The sequence below is a fragment of the Dicentrarchus labrax genome, unplaced genomic scaffold (assembly GCF_905237075.1).
Source record: "Dicentrarchus labrax unplaced genomic scaffold, dlabrax2021, whole genome shotgun sequence".
Taxonomy (NCBI): Eukaryota; Metazoa; Chordata; class Actinopteri; family Moronidae; genus Dicentrarchus; species Dicentrarchus labrax.
Window position 1 is genome coordinate 347818 of NW_026136742.1, and position 16225 is coordinate 364042.

The window sequence follows — 16225 nt, forward strand, 5'->3', positions numbered from 1 at the left end:
TTCTCTCCATACATTTATGGATTTATTTTTAGAATCTGGGAACAGGGAATGTTTTTTGCTTTAATCAATAAATTACTATTCAGTTGTGTATCTGTGACCTATATGTGAAGTAAAGTCAACCGCACATATGACACACAACGTCTACACAACGTGACTTGTGTTTCCATGACTGGTGGCACAACAGCAACTGATGCAAATGACCACCATGAGTTGTTTTGTGTTGTGGAAAGCCATATTTAAGAGTTGTGGCTTTCACGGTTATGTTGAGTCAGATTTAAATGCACGCAAATAGGTTGTTTTTGGCAGCGCTTTATTGTTTACCTCTAGTGTCCGTAGTAATACACAGTGTAGCAGAGCCTTTCCAGTGCAGCACCCTGCCACACTAAATGGAACAGAGCCAGTGTGTTTACCCTACACACTGGACCTTTAAATTACGGCACATATGTAACATACTTATTTTAACCCAACTATTATCTTTTCCTAAACCATCCAAACTGCGACAGTGTTAACCCTCATTATCGTTACCATGAAGACAAAGGTCCAGTAACAGGCCTGTTGGGAAACCAAACATCATACATGTTGTTTCTGGGAGTCAGCGGCAATGAACCATTTCTGCTTTTTAAGTATGAGGAACCAACAAAATTCAGGTCATGAAAGTAAAAGGAGGCCAGGTTCACAAAGTTGTGACATTTGAGGTGTGAAAAAGAAGCGATTCAAGCAGGAAGCGGTGGCCTCTCTCACAAACATCCAACCTTACAGTAGCTGTGACACAGCCCTCCGAAGTCAGTGTCTCTGTCAGCGGCCGAGCAGCATGGACATAACGGCACTCTGCACTGTCCTTGGTGAGTTCTCAATGTCTCTTTTAGCTCTGAGATGTGAACTGTGTCCATTTTTCTAATGTTAGTTTACAACTTCAATACTTTCTATTGACTGTCCTCTGCAGCCAGATTAAATGATGCTTTTTTTCATGCATTCAAGGAAGAAAATGATCAGTTCACAAGCATTATTCTGAAACTAAGCTTTGCAATAGTTATTTTACACTGAATTACATGCTTCTAATACATGCACTTAACAATGTTATTTCTCAGAACTAATTGATAATCACCAGAAATGATCTAATGCAACCCAGGAAGTTATTTCACTGTATTAACAACAGACACAACAACCTCAAAACTGACACATAGATACTAAATAGTTACTGTTATGTAGATATAGACATATATGAATTAGGAAACAAGCACACAAGCTGTCATTAAATTTTTACCTTTGGTGTCAGAAGTCTGCAGAGAGAGATAAAACTGCAGCTTTATCTGTATGAATGCTAAATTATCTTATTGTGGGTTCATACAGCAGTTATTTTGATATGTTTGCTTGTGGGCCATGCTTTTTATATCATCATGAATGCGCTGCAGCTGCAGATGCTACTGACTTCTAGTCCTTTGATTTCGCCTTCATGCTGTCAGGAGTGCATTCATTTGTCATTAATGTAAAATAAACTCTGCACAGCTTGACATCGACCCCAGAGATCAATGCAAATGAGATGGTTTATTGTTTCCTCACTTGTTGTTCAGAATAACATCCGTAGCGAAACTCGGAGGCCACTGACTGCGAAGAAGCTGAGTTTGCAGGATCAGCGTTCTTGTTTGCTTAAGTTTTCTGTTGAGGTTCATTTATAATAAAAAATCTCCAATGTGCCTCCATCTTTTTGTTTCTTGCAGCCATTCTGAGAGTCCTTCCCAACAGATCCCAGTTCTTCCAGTATGAGACTGTGTCTCTGAGCTGTGAGCAGCAGGGAGAGTGGAGAGTTAAGAGAAACACATCTAAAAACATCAACCAAGATTGCTTCACATCCAGGAATGGAACAAATGAATCCCTCTGTTTCATCGATGACCTTTACCCATCAGACAGTGGAGTGTACTGGTGTGAGTCTGCAGAAGGAGAGTGCAGAGATGCTGTCACCATCACTGTGACCAGTGAGTTTAAGTAGAAACTGCTGTAGTTTGCTGATGCATCACTTGGGAACACAATCCTGTGAATAATAATGATCTGTCCCTCAGGTGGCTCTGTGATCCTGGAGAGTCCTGTTCTTCCTGTGATGGAGGGAGACGATGTGACTCTGCGCTGTATAAACAGGACTCCCTCGGCCTCCAATCTCACTGATTTCTACAAAGACGGGTTTCTGATCAGGAGCAGCTCTACTGGAAACATGACCATCCACAATGTCTCTCAATCTGATGAAGGACTCTACAAGTGTAACATCTCTGGAGTTGGAGAATCACCAGACAGCTGGCTGATTGTCAGAGGTGAGATCTGCCTAGAAATCTATTTTTACAACCTTTTCTGTGCTGGTTTGCTGTCTTACCAGATGATGCCAAGATTGAGTTGAATCTATAATATGTGTTGTGATCAGAAGCTGTCATACATTTACTGTTTATCCAGTCTGAAGCCACATTGTTACCATCCACTGTTTAGATCTTGGTGCTTTTTAACTCTAGATTTAAACCGGATGAAGGATTTTAGTCATCGGACGTCTGGATCTTAAGTTATCAGAGACACAAGCTGAGTTAACGTTAGCAGCAGCTCGGCTCGCAGCCCCTCCGGGACGTCCTTTGTCTGTCCAACAGCGTGGGAGAAGCAGTGATTGTTAAGGTGGAACTGCTTTATTCAGTGTGTTTAGTGGTTTTAATCAGCAGTTTGTTTCGGAGAGGAGGAGACCTCTGTGGATCATTGGGCTCCCGGTAGAAACCTCCTGAACCATGAACACTGAAGGAATTCTTAACCGGGAGAAGCTGAAGCTCCCATGAGCCCATGCTACTTAAAAAAGTCCTCAAACTTTAGTTTTTGCTTTGATTTGAAAGACCCACTTGCGGCAGAAATGACATGTTTAAATCACAGTGTGTAAAAGTGAGAGTCATCCAGCACAAAGGCCGACAGCGGTGTACACACAGCTTGTTGTTTTTAGGGGGTTTCTTTATTGCATTAAAGGTTAACCTGTGGTTTCTGAATTCAGTGGTATATTGTGGTATATTTCTGTTTTTGAAGCAGGACGCCATGATGGGGCGCCTTCCACCGTCACATACATTCTACTTCCTGTCGTGGTGGTCGTGTGCCTCTTGCTGCTCTTTCTGCTCTTGCTGCTGCTCTGCCTCTGGAGGAGCCACAAAGGTCAGCCCGCCTTCATGTCAATAAAGTGACATTTGGCTTTCTGTGGTGTCAGCTGTCGAAGTGAATGTGTTGAAAGTGGTCCAAGATCCCCTCCAGACATGGATCACTACATACAGATAGTCCGCTTGGATCAATAAAAGTATTGTTTGCACATTAAAATAAATCAAAAGACATCTGCATTACATGACGCAGCAGCCGGGGGACAGATTCTCTGATCTGAAGTTGATCATATTGTGCTGCCACACTTTAACTGTCAAGAACAGCAGCATCTTTTTTTAAAGTGATTTAGCGATGAGTTAGAGTCACACACAAATCATACATCAGTAGTTCCGCATATAACCACGATGATGAAGTAATAAAAATAGAAATACATTGCAAACATATCACCCTGCAGTCCCTCCAGGAAGTGGCAAGTAAGTACGTAAAGCTTTATTTATACAGCACTATGTTACAGTCACAAAGTGCTTCACAGACAAACAAATAAAGATATAAACACACACATACAAACATAAACAGTTAATGCAAATTCAACCGATCTCTGGATATTCTGCAATGTTGTCCAATCACCGCAACTTTCCTGCAAATGCAACCAATAATTCTCACGTGCTTGTTCCTAGTGTTGGAGATAGAGACATGTACGATGGCCAGTGTCTCACATTAACCCTCCAAACAGCCGGTTTTAATCTCACCGGAAACAAGTCGCCTTCGATTTTAAAGTTCACGTTCTCCCACAAAAAATGCCTACAAACATTTTCTAGGACGGCTGCTGTAGAATCAGACATTTAAGGCCGCAACAATCCCTCATAAAAAGCTAAAAATAATAAAAAGAACAGGTCTAGTTGATCCAGACGGGACTGGGTGTGTCTCCACCTACGTAACTGAATCACTGTTCAATTTAAACAGAGCAGACTATTGTTTTGTGGTCTTAGTGACATCGGTGGAAAAATGTGCGCCAGACGTGCGTTTATGTAACTTTCAGGCTGTCTGTTAAATGTGTCCTGCAGAACCAACAGATCAGCAGATGGATAAAGTTTTTGATAAATACATTTTCTTGTTGTTCTTGTGTCCTGATGGTGCCTCACAGGCTGCCGTACTGATCAATAAAACATGGGAAGGGGCTGGTAAACAGCGCAGATGGATACAACTTCATGACCTCAGCCACACCAGAGACTGTGGGTGTGGGTGTGAGGGTGTGATCTGTCTGCAACAGCCTTAAAGTCAATAGTCACAGATAGTTATGATAGTTTTGTCTGCAGGTCCCACAGAAAGCAGCCTTTAATGCCAACAACCACCCACTGTTCACCACTCCCTTCCTTTAATCCGTCTGCACACATTTCCACATTATTATTTATCTTTTATGACCCCTGCAGGGCTCCGTACTCAGGGCCGGGTGCCTGGCCGCCCCATTTGGTGTTAAATGCTGTCAATTGAATTTATATTAATTTTTAACAAACGGAAATGAATCTATTGATCTGTTATGGTCACCTTTAGATGTTCTTATTCAGTGCTTTATTAATGTGCTACAATCATGTTTCTGAGTTCAACAATCTGCATTTGTGATTAAATCAGAATATATTTCTGATGAATATTTCTCTGTATCTGCTCCTGAACGCACTCTTCGTCTGAATGTTAAAATATGAAAGAAGTTAAATGGAGTTTGAAGACAGAGCTGTGTAAAGTTGTTTGTCCATTAACATCAGTATGTGTGGATTATTTACATTATTTTACGTCTTATTCAGACTGAATGCAAAAACAAAACAAAGTTATTTTGTATTGAACCGTAGATAATAATTTGCTTTCATACACAAACAAGATTGTGTATCTGTTTGCTCCTTTGGTTTTTTATCCAAAACCACAACTGGCACAAAACCAGTCGAGTGGTTTCTTGTTTGTTTCCAGGCTCAAATGCAGCTTTGTGTGTGACGCTGAGGTTTGTGTTGCAGGTAAAGTCGACCCCGATGTCTCGTACACTGATGTCATCATCACGCAGGAAGTGCAACCAAACAGGATCCGAGGTAAACAAACACACACACACACACACACACACACACACTGTCATAGTCCCTAAATAACTTAAAAATCTTAATATAATAAATATTCAAATGAGATTTTGAACTGTAAACTAAAACTACGTCAGACGATTATTAAACTGTATAAACTCGTCTCTCTGCCTTTCTCTGTTTCTTCCACTAATCCTTCCTCCGCCCTCCTCTGCCTCTGATTGGCTGACCTTAGCCAATCCCCGGTGACAAACAAAGAGGTTTCCCTCTGGGCCATGTGTGTTTGTTATGTTTGACTTCCTGGAGACAGAAGATCCGCCCTCTTACCCAGCTCTTATTGGTCCAAATCTTAAATCACCATGGTTACAGCATTATAAACAGTTGGCATGAGGTCAAAGCTCATAAAAGCTTATCAGCCATTAATGTGCTATTCTGAGACTGATCGAGTTTCTATTTTGAGAGCGTTATGGAACAAAACAAATGGATTCAGGTCAGAAGTTAAAAACAAACAGAGAGTGCAGGAGATGGAAGGATAAATATTACTGCTACATGACTACAGCCGCTCTCTTTATCCACTCTCTTTATGCAGCTCATGTGTGAACCACATATATTTGTTTATTGCTTTATATTGTTTTATTCTATTCTACTTTATAATATTTTAGACATTGTGTGTGTGCACAAAGGATAATACAACTGAATATTGAACATTGATTGTAATTAAGGTCAATATTTAGGGAACTGTATACATATACTCTATAGCTAGATATTAATTGATTAGGGGCCATTAGGGGCCAACGGAACCTGGGACTGCTGGGTGGTGACATTGCCTACTGATGGAACTGGGAGAATTTATATAAAAACATATAAATCATCTTATAATCTGATGTGTTTTACGGTTACAACTTTATAAAGTAGGAGCATCGACAGGACTGATGTATTTGAATGCAATCTTTCCAGCACTGATATTTGACACTATATTGATTTCTGATGATGATCAATAAAAGATGAATTAATCTTTTATTTCCTCTTTAAAAACAAACCTGAAGCTTCACTTCGTTACTGAATTCTCTCGGCTGCTTTACATCCAACCAATGAAGGAAAAACCCCAAAACTCTGTCACTTTGTGTTGCTTTTTCTTTCTGTTAGTAACAATATGTCTCTGTGAATAATGAAATGTTAAAGGTTTTGTGTCCTTCGTCCACAGACATCGACGCTGCACCGACTTTCTACTCAACAATCAAACCAGAAAACACCTGACAGGAAACTACAGCAATGTCCCGTGTGTTTTTACATTGAACAGGAATTGAAGGGTTTTTTCTGTCCTGCAGCTGAAAGACTGACGCTGAACCACTTCAACAACAAGGAAATAAACATTGGTCGGCAAAAAACTCTGTGCAGATGTTAAAATGATCTGTTTTCAGTTTTATACGTTGGTGAGAATAATAAGCCGTTCGTCTCAGGTGCTTCCTTGTTTGTTTGAGAACGAGGCTGCTCGAGACTGAACCCGCTTTCACTGATGTTTCAATACTGACGATGATTACCAGCCACCGGATTATTGTTACAAGGACAATTAAAGTCATTAATTATTGATTATTAACTGATTATTAGTACTACCTTGTGTTCTGGAAATTAGCGTTTCCTTTACAATTAAATGTGTTAATGAGTATTTAATAATTGGAAGCATAAACACGTTTTACTTTTTAAGTTGATTCGGCCGCTCATAAAAATCCTAAACATTTCAGTTCACACAACAACACAACTTATCAAAATAATGTTTGTAGCTTTCTCTTAACCAATTAATTAGAAGTTTTATCTCGCAACCAGGAATTTTAGATGGCGGACTCCACCAGAAGAAGATCAAACACAATGATTTTCATATTCAGATGACTAATGAAAACAGACCTATTAATATTATATTTAGTTTCTGACAATAGATGTTACACACTGGACCTTTAAAATATAATTCTCATGATAATAATTATATTAATAAACTTTATTTATTTAAGGAGGATTGGAAACATTTCAGAAACAGTCAACATAAATACTAACAATGAAACAGATATAGCATATTCCATCACAAACAACAACAATAATAATAATAAAATAGACGAGATGATGGAATAAATAAAAGGCCTAACATTTGGACACAATCAGAAAAATACAGACTTTATAGAAATATTATCAGTCAGGTTGAGTTTAAAACACTGTCAGATAAACAGTGTTATCTCTAGTGGTTCCCAACCTCTGGGTCAGGACCCCCATTAGGGGTCGCCAAAGCTTCATGGGGGGTCACAAGGTGTAAGGAAACTCAAAAACTATACACAGTGAGTAGTTTGTGTAATTCTGTGAAGTAAACTACATGAATTTATTTGCTTAGATCGAATATATGATTGTTAAAAAAAAAAGAAAATACACAAAACAGACACGACATAAGAAAACGATGATGATGAAAATGATGCAGTATTGAGTTTCCTGCAGTTATTGTGTTCAGTGTTTGGGTTCATTGTTCAGTTTAACAGCTGCTGTCTCCTGGTATTGTTATGTGATGAATATGTGATGAATATATGATGATAGATAGAAAATGGTCCCTTACGGACAAAGCAGCTAAATAAACCTAGCTTACAACAGTTGCTTTGTCAGCTATGTTTTTTCCACTGCGGTCACCAGCTGTTCAATGACTGTACCTGTCTGTCTGTCTGACTGTACCTGTCTGTCTGTCTGTCTGTCTGTCTGTCTGTCTCTCTGTGGGGAACTAGAACTATAATGTGCAGTGAGTTCATCAGATAAAGAGCCTCGATAAGACCGAACTCTCACGCTACACAACCAAAACCCTCATCTAACACAGACTAAACTATCCAGAGACGACGTTCGTCATAAGAAACATATTTCATGACACATTCATCATTTCACTCTCTGTATGTACTCTATGTAAATAGTTAAGCTCACTTATAAAGCATGTGAGTTACAATTAAGCTATTGATCACGACATTAGGTAATTCCATTACATCATGAACAGTTCTTATGTGTACTATTTATAGCCGGTCGGACTGGTGTTTCCTCATTCTACTTCTTGTTGAAAGTCGGTCACAGGGAACTCCTGCCAACTATTTATCATCTACACTGAATATAGAGACAGTCTAAACAGTCAGTGAGCAACTATGTGATGATGACTCACTGACACATGTTATGTTTATTTAGCGTTTATTTTAGTATGACTCACACACAGAAACCTCTCTGGAACCTGACCCTGTCCTTTCAGAGGGCCTGCACCTTTTTATCACTCTGTGAATACAATATACTCTATTTACTGCTCTAAACAAGGTACAACAGTTACAGTAACTTAGTCATACGGGGGTCTGGGTTTGATTCATTTACTGTACAGACCACAGACGAGCTGGGAAATAGATCCACACTGAACGCTGACCAGCCTCCTTTAGAAATGTACGTGATTCAATTCAAAACCTTTATTTAAGCCTCCAGAATCACTGAGGTCTCCCTCATTCACAGTGATGAAACATCCAAAGAGCGAAGAGAACAATGGTCAAAGCCTCAGTAAGAAGAAAACACTGAATGTATGATTTAAATAAAAAACTCAAAATCAGCTCCAAATTCATGCTAATATCTAGTTTTACTGCAGTTAGTCATCCAGTGTTTGGGTTTGTTCTGTTATAATATAAAAATATTATATATATAAAATATGTCACTGTCCCTTTAAGGGTAAAGGTTGTGAACCAGGTGAACCATTTAAATACACACTGGTGAAACTGTGACTCACTGATGTTGCCTCTTATTGCCTCACGTGAGCTCATAAAATAAACAGAAAATAAAGCTATAAAATAATAAAGGGGGAATCCCCTCAATGTCTTGTGACTGTTTGAGTCATCCTAATGCTGGAATCATCTTCCCCAATCAATCAATAAATCAATCAATCAATCAATCAATCAGATTAACTGAATCTGAGGCTCTTTAAAAGCCTTTTTTACAGATTTCTTCATTTATATACTTTATTTACTTATTTTAAATCTCTTTTTTTTAACTTTTCCTCTTGTTTATTCATTCATTTGTTAGTATTTATATGTTTTTTATGTGTGTATGATTGTTGTTGAGGTATCTCTGTATTTCAGACACTCATTCCTCGCGTTCGTTTAATGATAGATATAATCAGCTTTATTCTTAACACCAGTATATTGTACAAAAGTAACAGAGCTCTGGGTTCAACTACGATTAACCTGACATGCACAAGGTCTGCCAGTTCACGAAGTCTGAGCCACCTCTTGTTCCTAACATCAGTTCTTATATTTTTGCAGATAACACACATAGCACCAGATGGTAGAATCTCCACCCCTCGTCCTCTTGGTATCTGGTGTTGATGGGGTCGCCACAACTTGGAACTAATTAGAAACAGAAAACCGCCTCTTTTCTGACATTCAGGGACTTGCTATCTAACCCTATACGCATATCAACCAAACCTATGTCTACACGTTGTACTCTCTCTTCCAGATATGAAGTTGTTTTTTACGACTGGAGGGAGTCCGTCCTCTGTTCTATCATTGTTTTTCTATTCATTACTTTACTTCTGTTATTAGTATTCCCTTAACAGCCCTTTATCAATGTCAGCACAAGTAAACATATTTCTATTCTAGTTAATAATCATACAGGTAAATATATATGAGTAGAAATCATAGAATATCGTAACATTGTGTATACATTTGTTTATGTATAGATGTTTAATTATAGGTTTGTGAAGCACAGTATTGCATTCACTTTGGTTTGTTTTTCGGAGTCATTTTTTTTAAAAACAATAAACTCATTCATTCCTTTATTGAGAGCTCGATTAAACAGAAAGTTTAGTTCAATCCAGTTTTACTTTGATCTGGTTTCAGACTCTGGGAGATAGTCCTGTCTTTAAGTCATATAGATGGTATTATCAGTAGTGTGTGGACTCTTGTTGATGATGGGGTATGTATGTGTGGGCAGCAGTCACCAGAGGTCCATTGGAGTCACTTGCAGGTTGGAGATTCTCGCGGGAGTTCGAAGTATCTCGATAATTCAGAGAACAAATTACTCCGAAACACACCGGAGTTTTTATTTTTATTTTTTCAAGTGAATGCAATACGCACCTTGTAACTGTGAGTCTGTATAAATAAAGCTTTACTGACTCCCATCACCTATTGGCTCGTTATCTCCTCATTGACCTGATCGATCCCCAATAATGAAGAGAAGATTGGAGTTTTCTGATATTTCCCCCCTCACAGAGCTGCTACTGTTACAGTTAATGTCATTTAAAAACAGAAACTGATTCTGTAGAGACATGAGTGGGTTTTACATGAGTGGGTTTTACATGAGCCAGTTTCATCTGGGGGGGGTTTCCACACACTGTCGGGGGTTTCAGTGTGAGGGATAGTGCAATTCCAGAGGGAATCTGTGCGTGACTGCAGTTCTGAGGTAAGAATACTGTATTACTTTGTAACTATTATTATTATTATTATTAATAGTCTCTGCTCCGCGCCGTCAAACCAAACTCCATTCAAAAAACAGCTGTTTTAAGGAAGGATCGTATTTTTTTACAGTACAAACTTTATTTCCATCATCACTGAGACTCTTTTGTGATTCTTTCTGATCTACAGACACAATCGGCAAACATTCATTCATTCACTAACCTGTGATGAAGAGTTTTTGTCCGCTGAATGCGTGAATGTGTCTGTCGTCGGACCGCCGTTCAAGTACGATGGAGGAAGTGAACTGTCGCCTTTTGTTTACTTTCCGTTACACTACCTGACGTATTTAACGTCGTCTCTTACGTTGCCTTAAAGCGACATAATATAGGCTATACATAGATAGAAAATAAAATAATATTATATAAATAAAAATATACGTAAGGCATTGGTCAAAGTAATTCAATGTAAACTAGAGTTCTGTAAACAGCCAAACATTTAACCACAAATAATTTCACAGATTAGTCACAGTTTTTGTTTATTGTTAGTGTGGGAAGTTTTAAACTTTCTCTTTGGTGATCTCTGTTTCACTCAAAGGGGGGCGTGGTCACCAACATCAGAACTACCCACCAGCCCACCAACCCACCAACCCAGTTCTGCTCTCTGGTCTCTGGTCTCTGTGACTGAAGGACGTTACCGATGGTACTGTCGGGTAGTTTTATGGTTCACTTCGGGAGTGTCGGGTCCTCTTTCGCTCTGTGGACTCTGATTGTGTGTCTGAGTTCAGCAGTGTGGACCTCCAGTGAAGGTAAGAGCCTATGTTTCTGTTATTCATTCATTCATTGTTTAGGTCACTTACATGGATAGTTGTAACTATTGAACTACAGCTGATATTGATGTGATATGTGTTAACGTTACAGAATAAATGAATTAGTGTTAAGTCGTAAATTTCCCTCCTTTGTTTTACTCAAATAAGATGTATGGAAGCCCATTTCTGCCAATATGATTTAAAAAATATTCTGTAAGTCATTATAATGAGAAACTTTAACAAAAATAATGACTTAATATCTCAAATAATGACTAAATATCTTAAATAATGACTTAATATCTTAAAAATAATGACTTAATATCTTAAAAATAATGACTTAATATCTCAAATAATGACTTAATATCTCAAATAATGACTTAATATCTCAAATAATGACTAAATATCTTAAATAATGACTTAATATCTTAAAAATAATGACTTAATATCTTAAAAATAATGACTTAATATCTCAAATAATGACTTAATATCTCAAATAATGACTTAATATCTTAAAAATAATGACTTAATATCTCAAATAATGACTTAATATCTTAAAAATAATGACTTAATATCTCAAAATATTTCAAGATATTGACTTAGTATCTGAAATAATGACTTACATCTGAAGATAATGAGAAACTTTATCAATATGTTGACTGATAGCGAGTGTTTTTGGGGGATTAAACACAAAAATCAATACAGAATTGTTGAGAGTCGATACAATATCACCAAATAAAATAATCACAATATGATATTTTCTCATACTATCAGAGTTATGAGTCACAGAAGATGACTCCCACATTAAAGCCTCCACATGCTGCCCACGTGTCTCTGAGCTGGCGTTCATACCAAACTCAGTCATTAAACTGTTTGATGTTATGATGTGTTAAATTGACCTTTATCGCTGACACAGAATCAGTCCACCTGCAGCAGATTGTGTTTTATTCACATCTTCAGGACAGAGTCAGTAACGCTCCTGATGAGCAGGACGGTTGGTTTCAGCTGAGAGAAGAACATCAAAACTTATTACTCTTTTAAAAAGTAATGTTATTACTTTACTGATTACTCCCTGCCAACAGTAATTAGTTACACTACTACACTGGAATACGACGAGTTATTTTAACTCAAAATACTCATTGAAACCCCTCACATCAAACATTTTAAGTACCACAAACTTATTTATGTAAGTTCAAAAACGTCTTGATGAAACAGCTTTAAATCTGACACTAATTTAGTTACACAAACTATAATACTTTATTCTGTATTTTCTTTTCACAGTACAAATACAAATGATAAAGTAAAGTCAGTGTCACGTAAAATGTCTAAAGATACTTAAAATTATGATGCAAAAATGATCATTCCCACTAACTGTGAATTAACAATCTCAGTATTTACCAAAATGATCGCAATGTGACTTTATATCATGTAGCGCACTGTCAGTCATAACACAGATCTTAAGGTTTAAATGTTCTCTGTTGTCCAGGTCAGCCTCGTGTGGTCGGGTCTCTTCAGCCAATCGTTGCCTTTCTGGGCAATGACGTCATCCTGCCGTGCCGCCTGCAGCCTTCGTTAAACCTGGAGGGGCTGACGGTGGAGTGGTCGAAGCCCGACCTGAAGCCCGACCCCTCAGATCGGCTCAGTCGGGTCGACTATGTGCACCTTTACAGGGACCGTCGGGAAGACACGGACATGAAGCTCCAGTCGTACGTCGGGAGGACGGAGCTCTCCAAGGACGGCCTGAAGAGCGGAGACATCTCGCTCAAGATCCTGAACGTGACGCTGGAGGACGGAGGGAGATACAGATGTTTCATCCCGAAGTTAAAGGGCCCAGTGAAGGAATCAGTTGTTACACTTGTTGTAGGTGAGTGCAGTTGTTTACATCAGGGGCCAAACTTTGGGTCTTGGAGGGACGAGACTGAAACTTAATGTGGGTTTACGGGTCGAAAGCAAACAGCTGCTGAATTTATTGTGTTGTTAAGTCGTATGTTTCATTAAAGATACACAGTGTTTATGGTCCTTTGCATTAAAAGGCTGCAAGGCTGTAGACTCAGTCTCAATATAGACGAGAACTTTGTTTGGATTTTCTGCCCAAAGGTAAAAACTAAACGTCTGTAAAATTTAAAGGGTGATTTTGTGAAGAACTTAACTGACCATCGTCCTATAATGTTGTACTGTTTATGATATTGTGTTTTGAATCATTATAAATCTGTTTTTTCAGAACCAAACTCTGTTCAAACGACGACAGAGACACCGCCGGATGACAGAGATCTCCAAACTCCAGATCCAAACAATGAGACGAACGTTAGAGGTGAAGAATCTTCTGTGTTGTCAGAAACTGAATCACACTTTGTGTTTATTTCAGTCACTGTAACTTTTCTCTCTGTTTGCTTTCTTCACATCAGCTGGTCGTTCCCATCTGGGCACTCTGATCGTTGTGGTTGTCTGCGTCTTACTGGTCCTGGGTGGTGGAGTCGGTGGATATTTACTTAAACACAAGAAACAACAGAAAGTGAGTGTAAATCCTTGTTGTGTAAATCATACCAGACTTTTTAAGGAGACAGCTGACTAATTATTAAACTTCTGTTCATTGTCTTCCAGGTTCTGGAGTATGACGTAGCCTGAAACAAACCATCTCCAGTCTAGGTGCCTTGCTCAAGGGTGTATTGGTCCTTGATGTTAATGGAGGTGAGAGTGTTTCCTGCTCTTGGATCTGTCTCATCAGTTCAGGGATTCAAACCAGCAGCAGGTCCAGCTGCAAGTGAACCAGCTGGATCAGCAGCAGTGAGACCTTCAGATCTTGGATCCTGGAGGAAGTCGACTTGCCTCTTGTGGACTTTCGTGATCAGCAGCAGCACTTTGGACTCTTTTCTATTAACAGGAAGACGTTGAACGTCATTTCAGCACTATTTTAAATCATAGGTCAAATTTTGCACCTTCACTCATTTTCAGTTCTTTGAGTGAACAACCAGAGACACTACTTCACACTACTACCTCAAAGGCACTTGTGATGGATGAAAGTTCGTCCGTCTCAGTGTTACTAAACTGTAGTAGACTACAGGTCAGGGTTCATTTTGTGTCGATTTTGTGTTACAAACTAGCAACTCTAAACAAGTTAAATGCTCTGTAACAGTAAAACACTGTGATATCTCATGGCAAACCTTTATTTATACAGCATATAAAGGAATTTATATGGAATAAAGTCTTTTTTTATGTTACAGACTAAGTTGCACAGAAAACCAGCATCATAATATTCATGTACTGTAAAATTGTTTCTTTTGATGAATTGTATTTATACGGTAAAATATGGATTAAAACTGGACAGGACTAATATCCTTTTACTGTAACAGTAAAACAAATAGAAAACTAATAGAACAAGTTCTACCGCATTGATTACGGTCCAGTTCTGTCCACCACAGCTGCCACTTTTTTTTTACCATAATAATAATATACCTGTGTGTCTATATATGTATTTTACAGTGCATTAAAAAGCTCCTCTGTCTAAACTGCAGTTCAAAGTCGGCACACATCCTAGAAAATACACCAAATAATGACTGTGTACAGCTGGCTTTTGGGTGATTATGGTTTAATTGTCAGTTTGAATTACTTACTTACTGTACATACATTTACATTTATTATTATTCTGTGGGCTGTAGCCTTAATAACAAAACCTGGCTGTACCACGTGCTCCCCGCATTAGAATAACTGACTCTGCCTACATTATAAAAGCAGCAAGAAGAGAAATAACTTTAAATGAAACAGGTACAAATAACCAGTAAGGTGGAAAATGATGAAGAAAAAAGTCACATGATGATTAATCATAAGTTAAATGAGTTAACTAATCAGGAATCGTAGCTTTACGGAGCTCAGTGCCAGTGAGCACACTGCCCACTCTGAGACACTACAGGCATTGAAGAAGAACATTGTTAAAGACAAACAGTTTTTGAGGAACACCAGAGAGTTCACTGTGTAACTGGATGAAATGAATGAATGAGACAGGGTGCAATATAGTCCCAGTTACACTCAATGTATCCATTTAATGGTTAATAAAGTTATCTTTGCTCAATGTGCATGTTGGTTATTTTTTATTAACTCGGATGTTTTACTGGAGGTACCTGATCAAAGATATTTAGATTTTTCTTTTTTATTATTTCCTCTGCATTGTCCTCAGCATTGTCCTCAGCATCGTCCTCAGCATTGTCCCTCTGCGCTGGAAGATATTCTCTCTATTGTCCTCCTGAACACATTTCAACAACCCAAAACAAGTTATCAGTCAGTGATTTCCAAACTGAGTGTTTTCTGTAGTTTGAGCACTCTGGGTTGAGTTTAGAGGAAAAGTGAGAATAGGATGTGAAAATAAAAATATGTGGATGGAATAAAGGTTGGGTTTTTCAGTCGGTAGCTGAATCAAAAACTAAAGACTTATTACTAGTTGGTGTTTCTGTTGAGCATATATTCTTACCATTGTCCTCATCATCATCCCCAGGGTTGGCCTGTTGGGCTCCACGAATCACTGCAACACAAAACAAGTTATCAGTCAGAATTAGAGACATGAAACATTTATGTGAAATGCAGAGAGAAGAAATGTGCGACTTACTGGCATTTGCATTGATCATGAAAAAGAGACCAGCGAAGGCAGTTCCAACAATTAAAACTACAATGCCACTAACAGTAACTGCAACATCTGAAAGAACAGAACAAAGTTTACATTGCAAAGCCAGTGTTTGGTTTGTCTGTTCTGGGCTACTGTAGAAACATGGCAGTTCAACATTGTGGCCTCCGTAGAAGAGGACACCCCAACCCCCCAAAATGCAGAAAGA

The 16225-nt window shown here is 38.5% G+C and overlaps 2 protein-coding genes across 3 annotated transcripts; both read left to right on the plus strand.

Moving 5' to 3' along the window:
• Window positions 1-757: 757 nt before the first annotated feature.
• Window positions 758-7792, plus strand: LOC127359617 (low affinity immunoglobulin gamma Fc region receptor II-like). Of its 2 annotated transcripts, none has more exons than XM_051393587.1 (6): window positions 758-842; window positions 1719-1973; window positions 2058-2303; window positions 3043-3165; window positions 5109-5180; window positions 6370-7792. In XM_051393587.1, the coding sequence occupies exons 1-6, from the start codon at window positions 812-814 to the stop codon at window positions 6420-6422; spliced, it is 780 nt and encodes a 259-aa protein (XP_051249547.1). In that variant the 5' UTR covers window positions 758-811; the 3' UTR covers window positions 6423-7792. The 2 variants fall into 2 exon arrangements, with proteins under 2 accessions (XP_051249547.1, XP_051249548.1); XM_051393588.1 differs by having other exon boundaries at window positions 3046-3165.
• A 3454-nt stretch (window positions 7793-11246) lies between these two features.
• Window positions 11247-14972, plus strand: LOC127359622 (myelin-oligodendrocyte glycoprotein-like). The gene is made up of 5 exons (XM_051393594.1): window positions 11247-11408; window positions 12892-13269; window positions 13627-13716; window positions 13811-13917; window positions 14007-14972. Exons 1-5 carry the CDS (start codon window positions 11300-11302, stop codon window positions 14028-14030), a joined length of 708 nt encoding a protein of 235 aa, XP_051249554.1. The 5' UTR covers window positions 11247-11299; the 3' UTR covers window positions 14031-14972.
• Window positions 14973-16225: the final 1253 nt, after the last annotated feature.